Source organism: Pezoporus flaviventris, unplaced genomic scaffold (genome assembly GCF_033815535.1).
Source record: "Pezoporus flaviventris isolate CSIRO_AGI_PZ_B2104156 unplaced genomic scaffold, CSIRO_AGI_Pfla_v1 ptg000066l, whole genome shotgun sequence".
Classification (NCBI taxonomy): Eukaryota; Metazoa; Chordata; class Aves; order Psittaciformes; family Psittacidae; genus Pezoporus; species Pezoporus flaviventris.
Window position 1 is genome coordinate 7,289,955 of NW_026892614.1, and position 19,420 is coordinate 7,309,374.

The 19,420-nt window shown below is 39.4% G+C and overlaps 1 protein-coding gene across 1 annotated transcript in view; it reads right to left on the reverse strand.

Moving 5' to 3' along the window:
* Positions 1–19,420, reverse strand: part of KIF26B (kinesin family member 26B) — a 289,302-nt gene that overhangs the window by 43,636 nt on the left and 226,246 nt on the right. The window contains exons 6-10 of the mRNA XM_061471121.1: positions 18,990–19,196; positions 17,498–17,591; positions 14,369–14,631; positions 11,310–11,493; positions 6,555–6,714 (exon numbers count right to left, since the gene is read on the reverse strand). Of these exons, the coding sequence (XP_061327105.1) occupies positions 6,555–6,714; positions 11,310–11,493; positions 14,369–14,631; positions 17,498–17,591; positions 18,990–19,196 (908 nt within the window). The remainder of the gene's footprint in view (positions 1–6,554; positions 6,715–11,309; positions 11,494–14,368; positions 14,632–17,497; positions 17,592–18,989; positions 19,197–19,420) is intronic.

Sequence of the window (19,420 nt, forward strand, 5' to 3'; positions counted from 1 at the left end):
GCTATTTTCTTTGGCTGTCTGCAGTAGGATGTCTCTGCTCCCTTGCCTTGAGTCTCACTGGATTTGTGCAAGGAAAGAAGGAACATTAGGAAAATGAAAGTTAATTTCACAGATCATATCCATATGCCACTATTCAAGAAATTTGAAATAAGCAAAACCATGAAGTAAGGTTAATAAATATTACTACATGCTTTTTGATTATCTGCTGCATAGCACAAGAGCTAATTATTCCAAGAATATGACTATTTGAAAATTGTTCAATTTAACATGAAATGAATTATCATCACATTTCCATGAGAGAATATGTATTAATGTTCAATTGGGTCTGAATCAGTTGTGGAACAGGTGAGAATAAACTGCTGCATATCCTGACTGAAGGTTCAAAATGGTATTTTAATGAATTAAGTACAGATTCATTTGTATATGAAATCACCACAATGGCCTATTTGGGTCCCACTCAAATTATATTTCAGAAATTACTGTATGTTATTGGATTGCTTGCTCATTACCAGTCACGTCTGTGCTGGCCAAGGACCAAAGCAGTGTCCTTCCACAATGCAGCTATCTGATGCTGATAAGAACGACTATCTAAATGCAATTAGTAATTGCTATTAAATCTGAGTATAAGCCACAAGCACTTCCCTTCTCATTTCACTTTGCAGTACATCACCATTTGCTTGTTACAGTGTCTGTAAAGCAGTAATTCGTGGAGTGGTTCAAAGAGTATTAAAAGAGCTAGCTCACGAGGCCTGATTCTTTCCACTTGAACACTTGCGCAGAATGGAGTTGTGTCAGCTGAGGTCTATGTAACAGTGGATCAGGCTCAGTGAATGCAACACTTCCATCCACTACACATGCTCACAGACACCTCTGCTCTAATTATTATCATGCTGCCAATCTGGCAGGACTGAGCTGAGGAATGGCACCTCTACCAATGCTTTTCTTGAGGATTTTGTCTACTATCTCTCATTAACTTGATGATGAAACACAACACTGTAAGACATGTGCAGATAAAGCTCAAATCTGCACTATCAGCTGTATAAACCATCCTACAATAAAGTGCATTGTTGATAAACACTATGACAGTGATTGCTGGAGCATGCAAAATCTGTTTTGCTCCTGAGATGCAGCTTAAATTACTCTACATTCACAGACTGTGCATTCTTACATTCACAGATTGTGTATCCCTGAGTCCATCTATTTTATGTAGTTCCCTGGAATAAAGAAGAAAATTGTCAGAAATTTAACCCAATAAATCTGTCAGCTACAGAAGGTGAAAGTCACCCCAAAGGTGAAAGTAATTGCCAGATGCTCCAAGTCCTCATTATATCCACAACCACAGTGTTTCAGCACTCTGGCTGGCCCCTGTGTTGCTCTTCCACGTTGCCAAAGTGCTCTGGCTAGTGTCAAAGAGCATGCACCTAAGGCCAGGTCCTCAGCTGGTATATATCATGGCATTGCTCAAATGGCTTCAGGGTCTGTTAGCCAAGGCTCTGTTCTATACAACCTAGCTGCCAAGATCATGAAAAAGCTCTTTTATTTCTGAGCAGGTCCTGGTTTTGATAGCTAATTAGGAACTATTTCACATTCAAAAATCTCTACTGACCACTCTGCTACAATTGGATCATTCAGAAATATTTCTTAGGCTTATTTTTTTTTTTTTTTTTAATTGGCTCATTTATTTTTCTCAATTGCTTCCCAGTTCTTCTCTGTGGATTGCTGTCTCTACACATCTCTCTGCTTCTCAGAGGGAGTTATCCCATTCATTTTGGGCCATTTCCCAGTCATGGAATTCTGCTTCAGCTGTCACTCATGTCCTCATTTTCACTCTTATCTCCCCTTCTGCTCTCACGTTTCCACAAGTAAACAAGCAAAATTCCACTTCATCCACTTCTAATACATTCAATATTAAATTAAGACAGAAAGAGAGGAGATTCCAAAGGCAGCACCAAATTTTTATGAGGCTTTCTGTGGTCTTTTTACCATGTTCTCATTAAGAAGAAGCAAAAGCAAGAAACAGAAGTCTAGTGGATGTAGCAGTGGAAAGCAAAAGTGATTGAAATGGCTCAATTAAAAAAAATAAATTATTTTAGGCAATGGTTGAACAGATTGCTTACTGGGCATATAGTTCAATTCTGGCATTAAATTCTCAGGCCTAGTAAGCAAAATGGCTGTGTGAATCCCACAAAACTAAGACAGTATGAGTCATAAATAAGGATAAAATCTCCAGTACCAATAGCAGTTATTGTACAAGAATTATACTGTGAGCTGGTTCTGAGCTTTCCTTGTCTCTTTCTGAAGAGTTTTCACTGATGTATCTTCTGAGAAAAATAATCTAACCCATGCAGTAAATGCAAAGGTAAAATGTATAAACAAAAGACAACTGGGACCCCAGTTCTCTTCACACACATCTGTATACACAGATGAAACTGCAGATAGATAACACCCATTTAACCAAGAGAAGAATCTGAATTACTGGATACATCCAAATCTAATTTTCATTTTTACTCCAACAATTAACAAACAATTTAAAGAAAATATCCAATATAGAGCATATTCTTTAGGCTCATCTTTTATACCACAATATTATAATAAAACACTTTCCCTTTTCTCCTTTTCACTTAAAAGCAATAATAATCTACCCTTAAAAAATATTCCCATTAGGACCACTTATGTGAGTCCTTAACTTTAAAAAAAAAAAAAAAAAGTGGGGGGGAAAACCTAAAAGAATCCTCAGAATCCAAGCAATAAAGTGTTATTACTGCTTTTTGCCAGGGCTGAATGCCCTTTACAAAGTCCTACTTCAATTTTTTTCTAGCTCAGTTTTATAAATGGGAATAAATAAATAAATACAGAAATAAATTCTTTTCCAAAGGTCATGAAGAAAGAATGGATTAGCCCATGGTTTAAGCATCAGATTAGATCTTAAAACATGGTGGCTCTGCCACTAAGCCTCTTGTGCAGCCTTGCACCAGTCACTTAACACCATTTTATTTTCTACACACAGGATTAAAAAAAAAAACAATACCAGCATGCAAGATATGGGAGAAACTGCAACCATATGACAGAGAAGCAGAAGTGCCAAGAATAAAATTCATGCTTTTGACTCACACGCATCTATTTTATGGACTAGATTCCTTCCTTGTATGAGCTTAAGCATAGAGTTCAAAATACAGGATCCTTCCAGAAACACTAACACATTGGGATAGCAATTAAGAGAAAAGCCTATTAAATAAGACAAGCAACATTTTCTAAAAGAGAAATTCATACAGCCTTGCACTTTCCTAAACAGTTTCTTACATTCTCATAGTCATTAAAATGTATAAAAATGATTATTTCCAAAACAGCATTACTATGAATTATCACCACCCCTGTTGCCTAGCAACTAGAGTAATTTTTGAATAGTGAGCTATACAAACCAGTATCTGGAGTTTGTGTAAATGGGTATTCATTTGAAGATTTAAAACACATTTATCTTGGAAATCAGAGGCAGATAACACAGCACTAATGTAAAGCTGAAATGTCTTCACAAGGAAAAAAAAAAAGGCACTAACAATTACTGCCACTCAGCAAAACTCTCCTTCTGGAGCAGATCTGAGCCTCATCAAACTTGGTCAGAAAAGGAGCTGACTTCCCTTCTCTTCTTTGGGCTTGCAAGGGCCCTTCGCAATTTTTATGAAGATACTTGATCTTCCCGTGGAGAAAATAATTCTTGCCCAGTCTTTTGAGGGATTTTCTCATAACTCAAGAGCAAAAGAAACTGTGAAATTAATTGGCAATATATTTACGTCGAACTAAAAATTCTAATTTTACATAACATGCTGAGCTGGAGGAGCTCACTGGTTCATACCATGACAGGATGAGGTGCTTAGTAAGGTACAAAATAGGTCTGGATATTAATAGTGACAAAGAGAGAATCCACTGAGAGAGATAATAGAAAGATTATAAGTACATACATGAAAGACACAAACTCAGAGAACTCTTAGCCTAGTCACTCACTAGCTGCATGTGGTTGCCCATTATAAAGATTGCCCATTCTTCTGAATTTAACTTTAATGCAGGACAAGACTCCAAACCATATCATCCTGCACTGTTTGACGACTGAGAATGTCTATGTTACTTTCTTACAACTTCTAGTAAACAAGTTCCTGCTGAAGCTAGTGTCAATCCATGTTACCATTCCCAAAAAATGGGTGGATGGTGGTGTCCCCAAGGGAGAAAGATTCCAAACTAATGGCTTCCAAGGTACTATGAGCTGAAAAGCAGCATTTGTTTTTCATAGACTGCAGGCAGAGGGAAATTCATCTCTGGTATAAACACACAGCCCACTAAAAGCAATGCAGTAGCATCTGCTTGTACCAGCTATGAAACCGAACAAGCTTTTCCCTACAGCTGCTACCTGCAGAGATAAAGCTGGATACAGCGCTGAAGGGATCTTAGGAGCTGGCAGCCTCTCAGAGTTTAGAGAACTAAATTTCTACAGTGTGAGAAAACCTGATGCCTACGAAATTGTAAGTATCTGGGCTCCAAGGAAGCTATGCAGTGCCTACTGACAGGCTGCTATAAAATACTTAATGGCTGTTTGATAGCTCAGATAAGGAAAAGATGCTCCATTTTGTCTGCTGCTCTGTGGAAATCCCCTGAGACCACACACACGCTGTGCAGTGCTGTCACACAAGGAAATGCCTCTGTTCTTTTGGTTCTTTCGGTCCCACTCAAAAGGGGCAGTTAACAAAATTTTTTTTTTAACAGTGAAAGAGAACACCCCTAAAGAAAGGGAAAGTATCTCAGCTAGGAAATTATCTCAGCTAGCCGCTGCAGTAAACAAGAGGTGCTTCTGCTGAACATATATCACATCAGACTATGGGATGCTCAGTCTCTTCTACAGTGAAGCACACCCATCCACCCCTCCTTCCTCTCTTCTCCACCAAGGAGTCATATACAACTGTACTGATGGATCACTGACCAAAAAATGTTTGCATCCACCCAGCCGCCAAAACTCTTATTTACATTACTCATGAGCAGATCACATTTGGAAAAAAAGGCTTTCTGGACTTTTCTTGGCAAGAAGAGAACAGAATTTGCTCCAAAATATGCCAGGATGTTTTTCAAATTACATTTTTAAAGTTGTCCTTAGAAAGAAATACATTGCCTCTGATTTATAGATGACCAACCACTTTTCTGTATTTATAATACCTGCTCTTACAGGAATGAATTCAAAAGGAGACGCTGGTTTGAGGTACACTTTTGAAGTACAGAGTTTAAGCTATCTTGACATTATGAGTAAGTGCATGATCTACAAAACATTTAATGAGTGTTTATATGTACAGATTTAGTTGGCCGTTCGCTGAATTCCAGTCTGACTGAGCTGCAGGAATATTTCTAGAGAGCATGTTTTAAGCCCAGAGTGCCAAATAATTTTGGAAAATAAATGTTAGAAGAAAAATAAAGTTATAACCCATCTCAATTCATCTTTATTTTCCAAATGAAGACAAAATCAAAGAAGCAAAACTTGTCAATACCTTGCAATCGTAAACGAACATGAGAAAACTATGGTGCTTCCAGCCTTTAAAATGACTAAAAGAGTAAAATGTATTGACTGAAATATGCTTTGTAAATTACTTGGTTTGGTTTTTATGTAATCCTGTTGTTCCTAACTCCAGATTTCATATACATGTCCTTCATGATTGGTGACACTCATTAGCTGTTTAATTACAAGATACTACTGTAAGCCATTCCTGTGGTGTTAGTTGCTACTCCCTAGGCTTTAGACTAGAGAAAAGCAATACCGTTCACAAAATCAGAAACTTCTCAATAGGAAGGCTGTATGACTGCCTGGGTTGGGTAATGAATTCAAACTTGCTTTCAGACCTGCACACATGACAAATGGGGTGAGACAACAATGAAGAGAAATGAGTACAAAACCTACCCACTAGGTGAGTAATTCCTCTAATTTCCCAGAAGCTACCTGCAGTAGCAAAGGCCACTTGTCTAGTGTGACAAATAGGGCATACTTCTTTTCCACAAATGAAAGGCTGACACTGAGATTCAAACCATACAAGAATAAAATGCGAAGTAACCTTGGATCACATAAAGAATCTCATGACATACATGCATGCTCATTGTGACGCACTTTTTCAAGAAACTAAACACTGCACAATGAACAGCAAAGTATTTTTCTCTATAGCGCTGCCTTATGGCAGCTACATTTGTCTCTGTGGAGCAAACATAAAACTGGTTCTCAAATGTTTTGAAACATTAAAAATATCTTAGAACACTCCCAGAAAACAAAATCCTACTGTGCTGAACTTTGACCTTTAAGATCTTTAAGACATGAAAGGTCCTATTTCAGCAAGCTTCTTCCTTTGAAAAGTGAATGCCAAATACAGTGTAACTACCAGATGTAAGGTTAGATCAGGTGTCACTGAACCTTAGGCAGGTTTTGCTGTACCTGAAGAAGGCTGCACCAACCCCAGCAGACTGTCTCCCTGATTACCCTGAGACTGCCTCAGGCCCAGGGGTTCTCATTAGGTGCAACATAGAATACCACTTACTTGTATGGGATGTGTTTGCTTCCATTGACAAGGGCGAGGATGACATTGCCCAGTGCTGACAATGAGAGACACAGGCCAGAGCTTCCTTCTCGGTTTTTGCTGAGCACTTTCACACAGCTACCCAGGTCAATAAGGTGCAAGCGGCTGCGACCTCCAGACACTGACATGGATAAAGAAAGCAAACAGTTAGCGTGTGCCCCCAAAAGCCCCTTCCCATGAAAGCAAAAGACTCACCACAAATTCCAAAGAGGAAACAATCCAGAAACCTTTCTTAATTCGCAAACTGCAGGGGTCCTGTTAACGCAGTGTCAGCCTTTGTTGCTGTATGTTGCTTTTGCTTAAGAACTGCCGAGGGTTTCAGTATTCACCCACTCCTGCAGGTTTAACTCTGTGAGAGTCACCACTGCCATTTTTTCCTAAATATACCTTCATTAGCCTGTACCCAAGTTAGTTCCGTTTCTGTCATTACTGTTCGTCTGTCCAGAAAACTACAGGCTGCAAATTCCTCCTTGGTGTGCAGTGATCCTGTGGTAGCTTCGCCTATCTTTTCCATGTTGAATATTGGATCTTCAGAAGAACCTATGGCGTCTGTAGGATGTTCAACTTTGCTTTAAGTCTATATACATTCACATTATCATTTGGGCTAAGAAAAGCATTGCCATGCAAACCGTAATGGATTGTTATCAGCTAATGGGGTATCAGTATTGGGTTATCGGATAACGGACTGTGGACAAGCTGCTCTGTTCTGAAAATAGTTTCTGTAAAACTGGCAGTGGATCCCTGTTTTTTTCTGGTTTACTCTGTATCTACACATTACCTTTAAAGTGAAAAAATGCTACCATTGAAACACCAAAATTAACAGACACTTGCTCTCTTTAAATGCTTATGGTTCCTTACGAACACAGGATGGGGACTACACAGACTTCATGGAAGTGCTTCTAAATCTCTTCTTTTTTTCATGACAATTTCCTAGCTGGGTGGGGATTTTTTTTGTGGGTTTTTTTTTTGCACTTGATCTTTGACCACTCCTCCCTATTCTCAAAAGTTAGTTTAGAAGCAATCTGTGGGAAAAGGCAGTTTTATTTATGGGATCTTAACTCAAAAGTTAAGCGCACTATTTGAGGACACAAATATAACTTAAACAGGAATAGAGATACTTTCACATCTGAGTTCTACCTCTCTGCAAGTAAATTCACAGCCACTTTGACACAACACTCGACTTATGCATCTGTTAAAAAAAAGGATTAGCGGTGGTGGGAGACCAGTTCACGAGCAAAGATGGCGATGGGAGCAACTACACGATGGGGCTCTAAGGCAAGAATTCTCTGGGTACATTTAATTGCTTTGGAAATGTCTTATCAACCACAAGCATTTTTGTTCAGTGACCCTGCATTCAGTAGCTGTTGTACCATGTGGTATACAGGCCTGTAAGTGCCATAGGAGGTAGAAGGAAATAAATTTACATACAGATGTGAGGAAGACACTTGTAAAACTTCTACATATTGACAAAGTGATATGTAGCCATGTAATTTTGTAGATTTGCTGATAGAAAGCAAATGCATATAAATGTAGAAAACATACAGCTACTAAAGGTATATATAACTATTAGTGGTAACTTAAAACATGTTAACCTACATTGAAAAAATAAGGAGAAAGATATTTTGGTTTGTAAACCCTGCTCAGTGCTTAGTCTTTCTATGTGGTGCCTTGCATGTCACAATACTCTCCTTAGAATGTGTTATATATAAGTCTATAATTCCGTTTGTTGTAGGGGATACCTAATTAAAATGAACAACAATAAAACTCCAGATTTTCATCATAAAAAAAAAAGAAACACGAATAAAGAGAAAAAAAGATGAGAGGATGAAAAAAAAAAACAAAGCAGAGAGAAAAAAAAAAAAAAAAGGAAGGAAAAAAGAAGAAAAAGGAGAAGAAAAATGAAAAGAGAAGACTTTTCCTGTGAAAGTGATTTATGCTATGGGGTTTGAGAATAATGTTCCAAAAACGTAGCCAGCATCTCTGTCGACATTTGTTAAAATACAGGAACTTCTGCATTTTTTAAATCCTGTGAGTTCTTCAGCTATATAAAGTATTAGACAACACAGGACTTCCATGTATTAAATTATACTGTGATATTGGTTAAGTCATACTGAGTATCAAGGAACAGAAGTGAAGAATGAATGTCTGATTAATGCTGGTGGCTAGACATGCAAGACGCTGTAACAGTCCAAATATTATATGACAACCCATTAAACATCTCTATGGAAGTTCCACCACTGTGCCCTCAGTGGTGCGAAGCGGTGGGATACTTCTCATATTTCACTTGCTGCAGAAAGTCAGGCTTCCCTGGGGAACCATCCAGGCAGGTGCACCTTCACCTCCTCTGAACTGCCCATGGAGGGGTTTTGCCTCCCCTCTACAAGTCCTTAAAACTCTTAGACTTCAGAATCCCTGAGTCCTCTAAGACTCCTACCCTCAGAAGTTTGATATTAGCTTTTTTTGAGTATCCCCCAGTGATTTCCTTAGAAAAACAAAGAAATATGTTGAGTTGCTACTGAAAATGACTGCAGCTGACTGTACTGAATTATATTAAATAAATATTTATGTTACTAAGATTACCAGACATTGGGGAAACAAAAGAATATGAAAGAAATCATTACCCTTCAAAATCTTGATCATACTGTTTCCACACATAGTCCTATTACACAGGCTGAGGAAATCCAGAATAAGAGAAATCACTGGATCTTTCCTTCTTATTTAATTTACAAGGAATAGATTTCTAGGATGGCTGATCCACTTGCTTAAGCTGAAAATGAAGTTATTTGCTAGGCAAGTTCTCCACTAATATGCCTGGCAACTATAGAGAAAAGAAGTGGAGCATCCTCACACTTGTTTTTGTGTATGGCCACAGAGACTTTGCAGAGCTGACAGCTGAAAAATGGCTGTGACAGCTCTGCCACAATGCTATTTATTTCAATGGTACGAGGCCTGCTTCATGACATCCCTGGTAATGACTCTAACAAGGAGGTAAGTACAGTACCAGTGTGTTATTCTCAGTCATTTTTTACCAAAATCATACATTACCTAGCCCTTTAATCTTTTCTCCTTTAGAAGCTTTTTAATCCTGTTCCTGAAATTTGTACACCTCTACTATCTTCATGTGAGTTTTTTCAGAAAAGTCCTTCATTACAGCAGAGACAGTGATAATCACTAGACGCCCTTCCTGAGCAGCTGAAACTGCCCTCTCATTCAATCATCAGTGAGATCTGACCCTGTCTGGCTTGTGAGACCACTCAGATATGGGAACTTGAAGACAGGAGGTGGCATTACTCTAAGACAAAGGTGTAGTGGGCAAAGCATGTCATATTATAATCCAACATGATCATGTCTTCCTTTATTGAAAATGTGTCATTATAGCCACAGGAAAACATTTCTGGTTTTCCTTTTATTAATTGCATTTGAAAATAGTAGAAAAGAACTGTGTGTACATGTACCTGCATGCGGTAAAAAAATTTAATAATAATTCCCTCAAATTCAGCCATCTTAATTCATATGAACAAGTCTGTTTGAGCATTCAGTCTTCCTTTCCACCGCAGGGTGGTTAATTAATAAACCTTTAGTTAATTGAGATTCCTGCTCGCCAATTCCACTGGGGTTATTACTTAAACACATGCAAACTGCATTTCCATTTAGAGAAACTTTCTGTTTTTTCAAGAATAGCCAATGTAAGTTTTCTGCAATCCAACATTAGCCATTAATACTGTGGTGGTGTTCACCCACTACACATCACAGCTTGCAATATATTCCTTATTACAAATAACCTAGGAGGAGCCAGGAGCAGAAATATATGCTACTTCTCCAGAACTGCTTAAGCCCACAAACTTAAGAACCAGAGGTCTCTGGTGTCTTTCAAATAAACATTTTTTTTCTCTGTAAAAAATGATTATTTAAAAAAAAAGAATATTAATGTGAAAAATTTCTTTTTCGGTGAGGGTGCTTCAGATGGTATACAAATCTTTTATCACTGGAACTTACTGAAAAAAAATCCCTCTGTATATCTCCAGTTATAAACAATTTGGGACACTTGAAACAGTAGATAAATATAATAAAAAATATAAATGGTGCAAGACAAACAAAACCTTTGAAAATATGTAAGTAGACATGGAAGCATCTTTTCCTCATTTACAAGTGGGAGACGGAAGTAAAGACAAAAGCCAGTGAAAGCGTCCATGGCAAAGAGAAGGAGCAAGCCAATCTGAAAAGCCCAGAGCCACGAGAGTCCTTTGTGCACATGTAGTCAGGCCAGCAACTAAAATATTATGAATCTCCAAGAAAAGGTACAGATTATGGATTACCAAAATCAATTTACACACACACTGCCTTATTTAGGTGCAGAAGAGGAACAGCTAACTTAAGAGTGGCAAGGAATTCCCATTACCACAATGTTTTAATCCATGACCTCAACACTATCAGTAAAGATAATACTAACAGCCAATTTGAAAAGCAGGTTTTTTTTTCAGATACAGGGAGCCAGAGAGTGCTGAGGACTGTTAGGATCTCCACAACAGCAACTAAATTGACAAGTGACAGTAATAATCCTCAGTGGCCTTTAACGGCATTTGGGCATGCTGGTATGACTGGCCCCATCCCATGCTGAATGGAGAGCTCTGCTAAAGAATATCGGTTAATGGGCTGTTTAAAGCCAGTTTCCAGGAAGGCTTGGAGGAGGCAGAAGGGAGCAAAGGAATAGCTTACTTCCGCCTTTGCCGCTCTTCTCCATGCGGTACTGGTAGATGTGCAGAGTGAAGAGCATGTGAGAGTTGCGGTGATCTTCCTCATCGCAGTCCCGCTGGCTGCTGTGACGTGAAGCGATGGCTGCATCGAGGAAGAAGGCAGCTTTCTCCGCCGTAGGGGCACGGAGCTCGCTCTGATTCTGAAGCTGCAGTTAATACAAGGGAGAAATCACCTAGAAACCCCCTCACAAGTCAACACTTCCAGAGAACTTCCCGAAGTCAATACACACTTTGGGTGCACTGGCTTCTGATGGGACCAGAAAGGAGGAGTTGTCTGATGGAATGAGACCCTTCTGACACTAGCAGTGGCATTACCATGTCCTCCAGGAGCACCATAATTTAATCCAGGCTTTTGAGGTTTCTCACTTGGGGTACCTCTGGTGGCAGTTGTTACACATAAGCCCCAGCAACCTGAAACCATCCTATGGGCAGGACACATGCATAAATTTGTTCCTTCACTTTTCCAGAATTTTAAATCATTTTTGCTTATTCATTATTTTATTTTTACCACCTTGTTTTTTTTTTTCCTACATTGCTAGCTCTGGCAATCACCATGTCTTTCTGATGGTTAGAAGTGGAAAGAAAAGAGTGTGGAAGACATGTTGATTCCAAACTCAACAGCTGGTGAAGAGTGGGAGGGACAGGACTATGTGTTACCCTTCAGAAACTGTTTGAAGAGAGCAGTCCACAGCTAAATCTGGGAAAAAACAAGCCTGAATTTTGTGTTCAGCCCCAGAGCATGTGGAGAGCATGTCCCTTCATACATAAACTTATGCACCTCCTCATGAGCCAGGGCAATCCATAAAATGGAACAAGGCAGGTAATGTACATGCATTCACATTTGCGACCTCAATCCCAGTCACCAGTCTGCTCTTATCTCTCCAAAGTGATAGACAGCATAGGAGGGCAGATATTATTAACCCCCCATAACAGAAGGAATGCATGCATGTTTCCTGTCACCTAGGATTAGTTTGTCTCTGGAAGGGACATGTGACTGCAATCTGACAGCATCAGTTTTGGCAGTATGCAGAGCTGACACACAGCCCATAGGATAGACTTGTCTGGAATAAAAACAAGGAACTCCCATTCTCAGGGTTTGCTACCCTCTATGTAAGAGAACTGTTAGAAGTTCTCTTGGAGAAGACAGTTCTGTCTTCTCCTTGTGACCATTAATTAGCCTGAGGAGGGATAAACAAAGGGCTGTGCGTGCAATGGGATGACACAGATGAAGGCTAAGGTGTCTCTAGAAAGAGGGAATGGGGCAGGCAGGAAGGAGTTAACAAGGGAAGCAGAAGGCAGGCCAGTCTGTGGGCTGATCTCACTAATGTAAGCAACAAGAAAATATGCAGACCTTGGAAAGGCCCAATGACAGACAGTATGACATATGGTGATTATTCATTTGTTATACACTGATGATTTCACATATATCTATGGCTATAAAGTAATATCTTCCCTTCATCTGAGGATTTTGAGGATTCAGGTGCAGGACACATGACTCCAGAACGTCGCTGTCTTGTAAATACACATAAAAAGGCCTTTATTCTTGGAATTTAATCAGTATTTTACATTGCAGAGATACATAGATGTCTCATGAAGCTACCTTGTCCCCACTGATCTAAAATAATTCATTTTTTACATAGCTGTTCTATGTGTATCTATATGAAAATAAGCAACAGTAATGGGATCTTTATTATTGCTATTGTGCTTAAATACTTCAGTAAAGAGTTAAGCTCTAAGGAGAGCCCAGTTGTTGCACAGTTACATAACATAGGTAACATATGTCTGCTACTTCAGATCTTAACTGGTCTATCACTGCAACAGGAGCTGTGAAGACTCAAGCCTCCCATCTTATATTCACTAGACTGCACCCGTTACTGGATACCAGAGGAACAGACCTCTTGTGATACTGTAAATATTTCATTAAGCACTAAAGCCAGGAATTAAGTGAGAATGAGAACCCTAACTGTTATGTAAAATCAAGACACAACTTTGTAGTCCTTGGGTAGAATGGAGAAGAATGGAAAATATGATCTAAGTGTGACTAAAAGGCTTGAACCACGAAGAGCTAAAACATAAAACTTATTATTTGCTATTACAAATCTCACAATTCATTACTTTTGTGGATGTGAATCATGATTTCTAGATTCTTGGAGCTGGAAATAGGGTACATGACCGGGTAGATCGGTTCCTGTCTCCCTCCATTCCCTATCCTTAAGACAGGCAATGCTCTGCAGGTTCTCGACAGATGCAGCCTTTGCCTTTAAGTTTGAAAGAATGTATTCAAGCTCCATCATGGTGGTTTGCTCCCTCTTCATTTACTCATACAAAAATCAGATTTACTCCCTCACAGACAGCAAAATTAATGAATAGGCCTTTCTTCCACTCAAACCAAGGGACAAGGGGAAACAGGGCTGCTGAGACTTTCTAGTGGTTACCTAGGAAATAAATGAGCCAGTTACTCATTCCTGCTAAACCTGCAAACCTGAGGAGAGTTTGAGTTGTTCTTGGCTTGCCCAGTTCAGGAATTTATTTCTTGGCAGCAATTAATAAGTAGCGATTAATGCTTCCTACAATGTTGCTAATGCAAATGCTATAAATAATGTAGTTTATAAAGAGATAAACAGCCACATTAATGGCCTCCAGCTATTCATGCAGTACTGTAAATATTTTATCTTGTTGTTTTAGAAAAGAGAGATCACACTTTCATTTTTTATATATTTTTAAGAATGAGGTGAATTTTTGTTTGCACTTAATGTTTTCACATCTTATTGCAAACACAAGCACCTACTCAGTATCAGTTATACCAGAGGTACAAATATTTAGGCCAGGAGAGCAGATGGCCCTGCAGCTGCAGGTCATAAAGTTCTTGCATGTTTTAAGGTAAACACTTTCAAGTCTATAAACTTAATGCTCTGGGTAGTTCTTGAATTTGAACCTTCTCGATAGCTGGGGGAAAAAAAAAGGGGAGGGGGGGTGGAAATCATATTGCTGGTTTCAGTGTAAAATGAACCTTGGATTCACCTGCATGCCACAAATGGGGTCTTCACAAAGGTAGACACCTGGGGACTGGCCATCTTGCAGGCTGCCTGTAGCCACTTCTGACAACAGGTCTCTCAGATTTTCTTCTTTCCCCCACACTTCAACTGCAGAAATTCGGACTGAGAAGCGGGCTCCTGTCTTCTCTTTGCGTTCATTAATCAGCTTGAAGAGCCAGGAGATGGCACAAGGGATTATGCCCAGGTTTTGCATGGAATCATCCTTACCAATCATGGTGTATGACTTCCCTGTCAGAAATAAGGGGATGGAGAAAAGAGAACATCACTCCCAGGATCTTCACAGCTTTCTGCCAGGAGGCTTTATCCTGCACAGCCTCATGAAAAGAACTTCTTTACTACAATAAGGACAGTCAGCAAAGGAGAAAGATAGGCAGGCACACAATAGCACATGGAAAATGCAGATGAAATCTTGAACTGCTTTTAAAAATCATTACCTCATACATCTCCCATTCCCCAGGCAGGGTGCTGCAGGTCGCTACCACAGAAAATTGCAGCCTCAGATGTGGGTGAACAGTGGGGGAATTGAGCAGAGCAGGAGAGCCACAGTCTCTAAAAATCCCTGTTTAGATGCTGTGAGTGCGCTATTCTTTGAATACTATTTACTTCAAAGCACTATATTATGCCTCATACTGACAGAAACCTGGTCCCAGGATCATACAGACATCACTTCACCCAGGAAAAGGGGAAAAAAAAAAACAAAAACAAAACAATCCAGGTACATGTGTGGTTAAATGGTGCAGAAATGGGTACACAGGAGGAAATATTTTATCTGCGTCAAAACCTTCCACTGATTTGCTATTATTTGACTCTGCAATTATAGCTCAGGCTTGTCTCTGTTGTAAAAGTTTGCTGTGAATAGACACAGAGTACTACATTATACTGTTTTACATGTCTCTATATATAATGCTCTTAGACAAGTTTTGTGAAGCTCCTGAATTTATAAGCCAAATGATAAAGGTGTACATCCTTTCAGGCAAGTACTAGTTGCTTCATTACCTTGTTCCATTTCTTACGTTGAATCTACGTAGAAAAAGATCAGTGAATAAAATAATTCTGTGCACTGTGGCAAGGTCTTGGTACATTCATGATGGATGGAATGGTGGTAGTAGAAACTGCAGAGACTCAACTCCTTCTCCAGCAAAGCCTCAGCTACACCTGCTTTCTAAAGGACACGTAGCACATGTGAGACACTGTTATCTGGTGGCTTTCTTTTCCACCTCATTTGCCATATCGTATTTGGCAGGTCACAGGGGGTTAAATATCCAAGAGCCCATTCTAGTGTTACTGCTGCCTGGCCCAGAGGAGCTGTGTGATTAGATGGACCAGTGGCTCTGCTCAATTCATTGTGCCAAAGCCAGTGGCATTGCAGCACTCAGTACCCTCCAGTTGTTGTCACCTATAATTTAGGATAATCATGATCTAATAGAGCTTGATCTTCTTTATCACTTGAAAACTGACTTATCCTTTTAAGTCTTATGTGTATGTCAGTAACATTATGTGCTAAGACAATAAAGAATGGAGATCATTGCACACAAACCCTCTTGCTAAAGAGACAGTATTTTCAAAATAGTATTAGATAAAGGAGAACAAAATATATGATTACTCTTGAAATCCTGCTGTTTCAAAAGAACAGTGTGCTAATGATGATGATTCACCTTTTTATTGTCTTTCTATGAATACCTGAAACGATGTTAACACATTTGCAAAGTGCAAGTTTTGATCCGTTAGTAACATTCAGTTAACTATTAGAATAGGATTTGTTGGAGACAGAAGAGAAATAGGTTAGTAATGAGTGAATTGTCTAATCAGGGAATAGAATATAAATCAAACTACTTGAGTGTCCAGTTAGAGGACTTGAACAGTGTCATCACAAACAACAAGTATTTGAGTGGACACTCACAGCTTGTAGACAGCTTAATAAAAGTGTTATTTTGGCAAACAGTCTCCAATACCAAGCACATTTGTAAAACTGTAGATCAGTTGGATCATTTAGTAACAATTCACAGTTGGACCACCTATTAACAACTGAAGAGAGGGCTAAAAATTCCTATCCCACTCAATGGATGGAATGAAGCAACAACTCGAAGATAACTTAGAATCATAGAATCATAGAATAGTTACAGTTGGAAATCACCTGAAGATCACCTAGTTCCAACCCCCCTGCCATGGGCAGGGACACCTCACACTAAACCATGTCACCCGAGGCTTTGTCAAACCTGGCCTTGAACACTGCCAGGGATGGGGCATTCACAACTTCCTTGGGCAACCCATTCCAGTGCCTCACCACCCTCATAGTAAAGAACTTCTTCCTTATATCTAACCTAAACTTGCCCTGTTTAAGTTTGAACCTACTACCCCTTGCCTATCACTACAGTCCCTAATGAAGAGTCCCTCCCCAGCATCCCTATAGGCCCCCTTCAGATACTAGAAGGCTGCTATGAGGTCTCCACGCAGCCTTCTCTCCTCCAGGCTGAATAGCCCCAGCTTTCTCAGCCTATCTTCATATGGGAGATGATCCAGTCTCCATACAGGAGACACTCATCCTCATGGCCCTCCTCTGGACTTGTTCCAACAGTTCCATGTCCTTTTTATGTTGAGGACACCAGAACTGCACACAGTACTCCAGGTGAGGTCTCACAAGAGCAGAGCAGAGGGGCAGGATCACCTCCTTCAACCTGCTGGTCATGCTCCTCTCAGTGCAGCCCAGGATACAGTTGGCTTTCTGGGCTGTGAGTGCACACTGAAGCTAGCTCATGTTCATTTTCTCATCAACCAACACCCCTAAGTCTTTCTGTGCAGGGCTGCTCTGAATCTCTTCTCTGCCCAACCTGTGGCTGTGCTCAGGATTGCCCCAACCCACGTGTAGGACTTCTGTTGCAAAGACCACGATGCCCAACATTTAGAGAATATGCAAAGTGAATAGATGTGTGAGAGGTGATGGCGTCATACAAGGTCATGCACAGTGTACCGCACTCAAATACAGTTATTAAGCACAGACAAATGAAAGTTTCTTTTCCCTAATCTAATATATTAGCAATCTTGAGTTAAAAATATTCATTTTGCTGCTTGAGTAGGGAAATTTAACAATACCAACCAAGCTTGGTGTGGCCAAAACAGAACACGCAGCCGTCTGCCCCGTTGACCACAGACTGGATCACCTCAGCCACAGTCCCAGCACATACTTCAGCCTATCACAGGTATTAGAAAAAAAAAAAAAAAAGACAAGAAAAAAAATTAACAATAATAAGGAAAATAATTTAATTTCATTTCATACTAATGAAGAAATAATTTAATTTGATGAAGCATTAACATCCTTTGTGGGGTTAAACAGAATACTGTTAAGGGATGTAGTTGGTGTGTTAGAACTACCTATTAAGATAACTTTAAAAATACATTTTTTGTTAAAAACCAATTAAATACTTAGGAATTTTACAGGCTCTATTATTTACCCAGTTACGGTCTGAGTTCAATTCCACTAGCAGGTGGGTAAAGAATGTAAGGGGAACAAACAGCCTCTTTGGTATTAGCTAGGTGACATTCTTCATTTTTCTCTGCATTATTATGAGTATTCTTAGCTTCTTGCAGCAGTACACTCCATCCTGAAGACTGTAGCAGTATTTTAAGAAGTACAACACACAAATTTACCCTGGGAATTCTTAGATTTAAGGTTCAAGGAGGGTGAATGTTTAACAATGCTTCTGCATCAACTGCTTACCAAGAGTGAGTGAAAGTAAATCAGAATTTGCAGTTTAGACTTTTATGCGCACTTTTACATTTGACAATAAGTCATGTAAATTCACCTTGTTCATGGGTATTTCTAGACTATCTCTATCACAGTAAATAAAATGGGCCAAGAAAGGAACTGTTCACAGGCCAGCCCTTGAACTGCATTAGTCTGGGAGGTGCTAGATACCTGGACCAGAGCTAGGTCAGGGACTGACCTAATCATACGACCATATGACAATGCTGGCCCTGCGTCCTAGCTCTGTTTAGATTATGAGCACAGAAACAGCCTTACAGTACCGTTTTCTAATTACACTTAGCCACATTACTTTCCTCTTTTATTGTCTTCCTTGTGACATTCGGGTAACAGTTCATCAAACCAAAGAATTCTAACACAAATAAGAAATCTGTTTATATATACATGAATAAAGATTTGTGAACTAAAATCCCCATCTTATTGTGAAATGTACAACAGAACACTGTATAAATAATCCTTGATTTCTTAATTAATAGAGGACTACATTAGAGAATTGCAGTTCTGATCAGATTGTTGTATACACCAAATAATAAAATTTTGCAATATACACTAACTTGTTAATAATGAAGATTTACTTACTAGGCACTATTTAGCACATTTATTGCACACATAATTTTAGAAGCAATTATTTACAGTAAAGAATGAATAAAGCACACAATTATCAAGATACAATTAAATAAATTGATCTCATTATTGACAACATTGGTGAACCAAATTCAGCCCTGGGCTCTGAAAGTACTCCTGTTGCAGCTGAAACTAATTTGGCTCTGGCAAATGGTATTCTGATGATGGGAGTAGATAACTATTCTGTTCATACATTGCTTACCTGTGATGCATCTTGGGGGAAAACTGCATCAAAAGCAAACATCTTGGGTGGAACCTGGTTGCCCTTTTTCTGGAAAGCATTCTGACCTCCACAGGCCAACGGGTCATACAGTGTGATTTGCTTCTTGCGGGGGTCAACTTTTAAGAAAGAGCTGGACTCAGATGTGTCTCTGGCAAGCGTGGAAGAAATGCGCACCATGACTTTGACCTGTTAGCAAACACACAAAAAGATGATCGCATTTGGTTAGTCTGTTGGGTGCTCTAGGCTGGTACGCTGAATGAACTTTCCAATTACACTCAACTAAATCATACTTGCTTGCTGTAGCCACTGTCTCGGTGTAAGTCACCGAAGACACAGGAACTATTGGAGGCAGAATTTGGCCTCAGCTACACAGTGAATAAAGCCAGAACTCACCTCCATCTAATTCAACA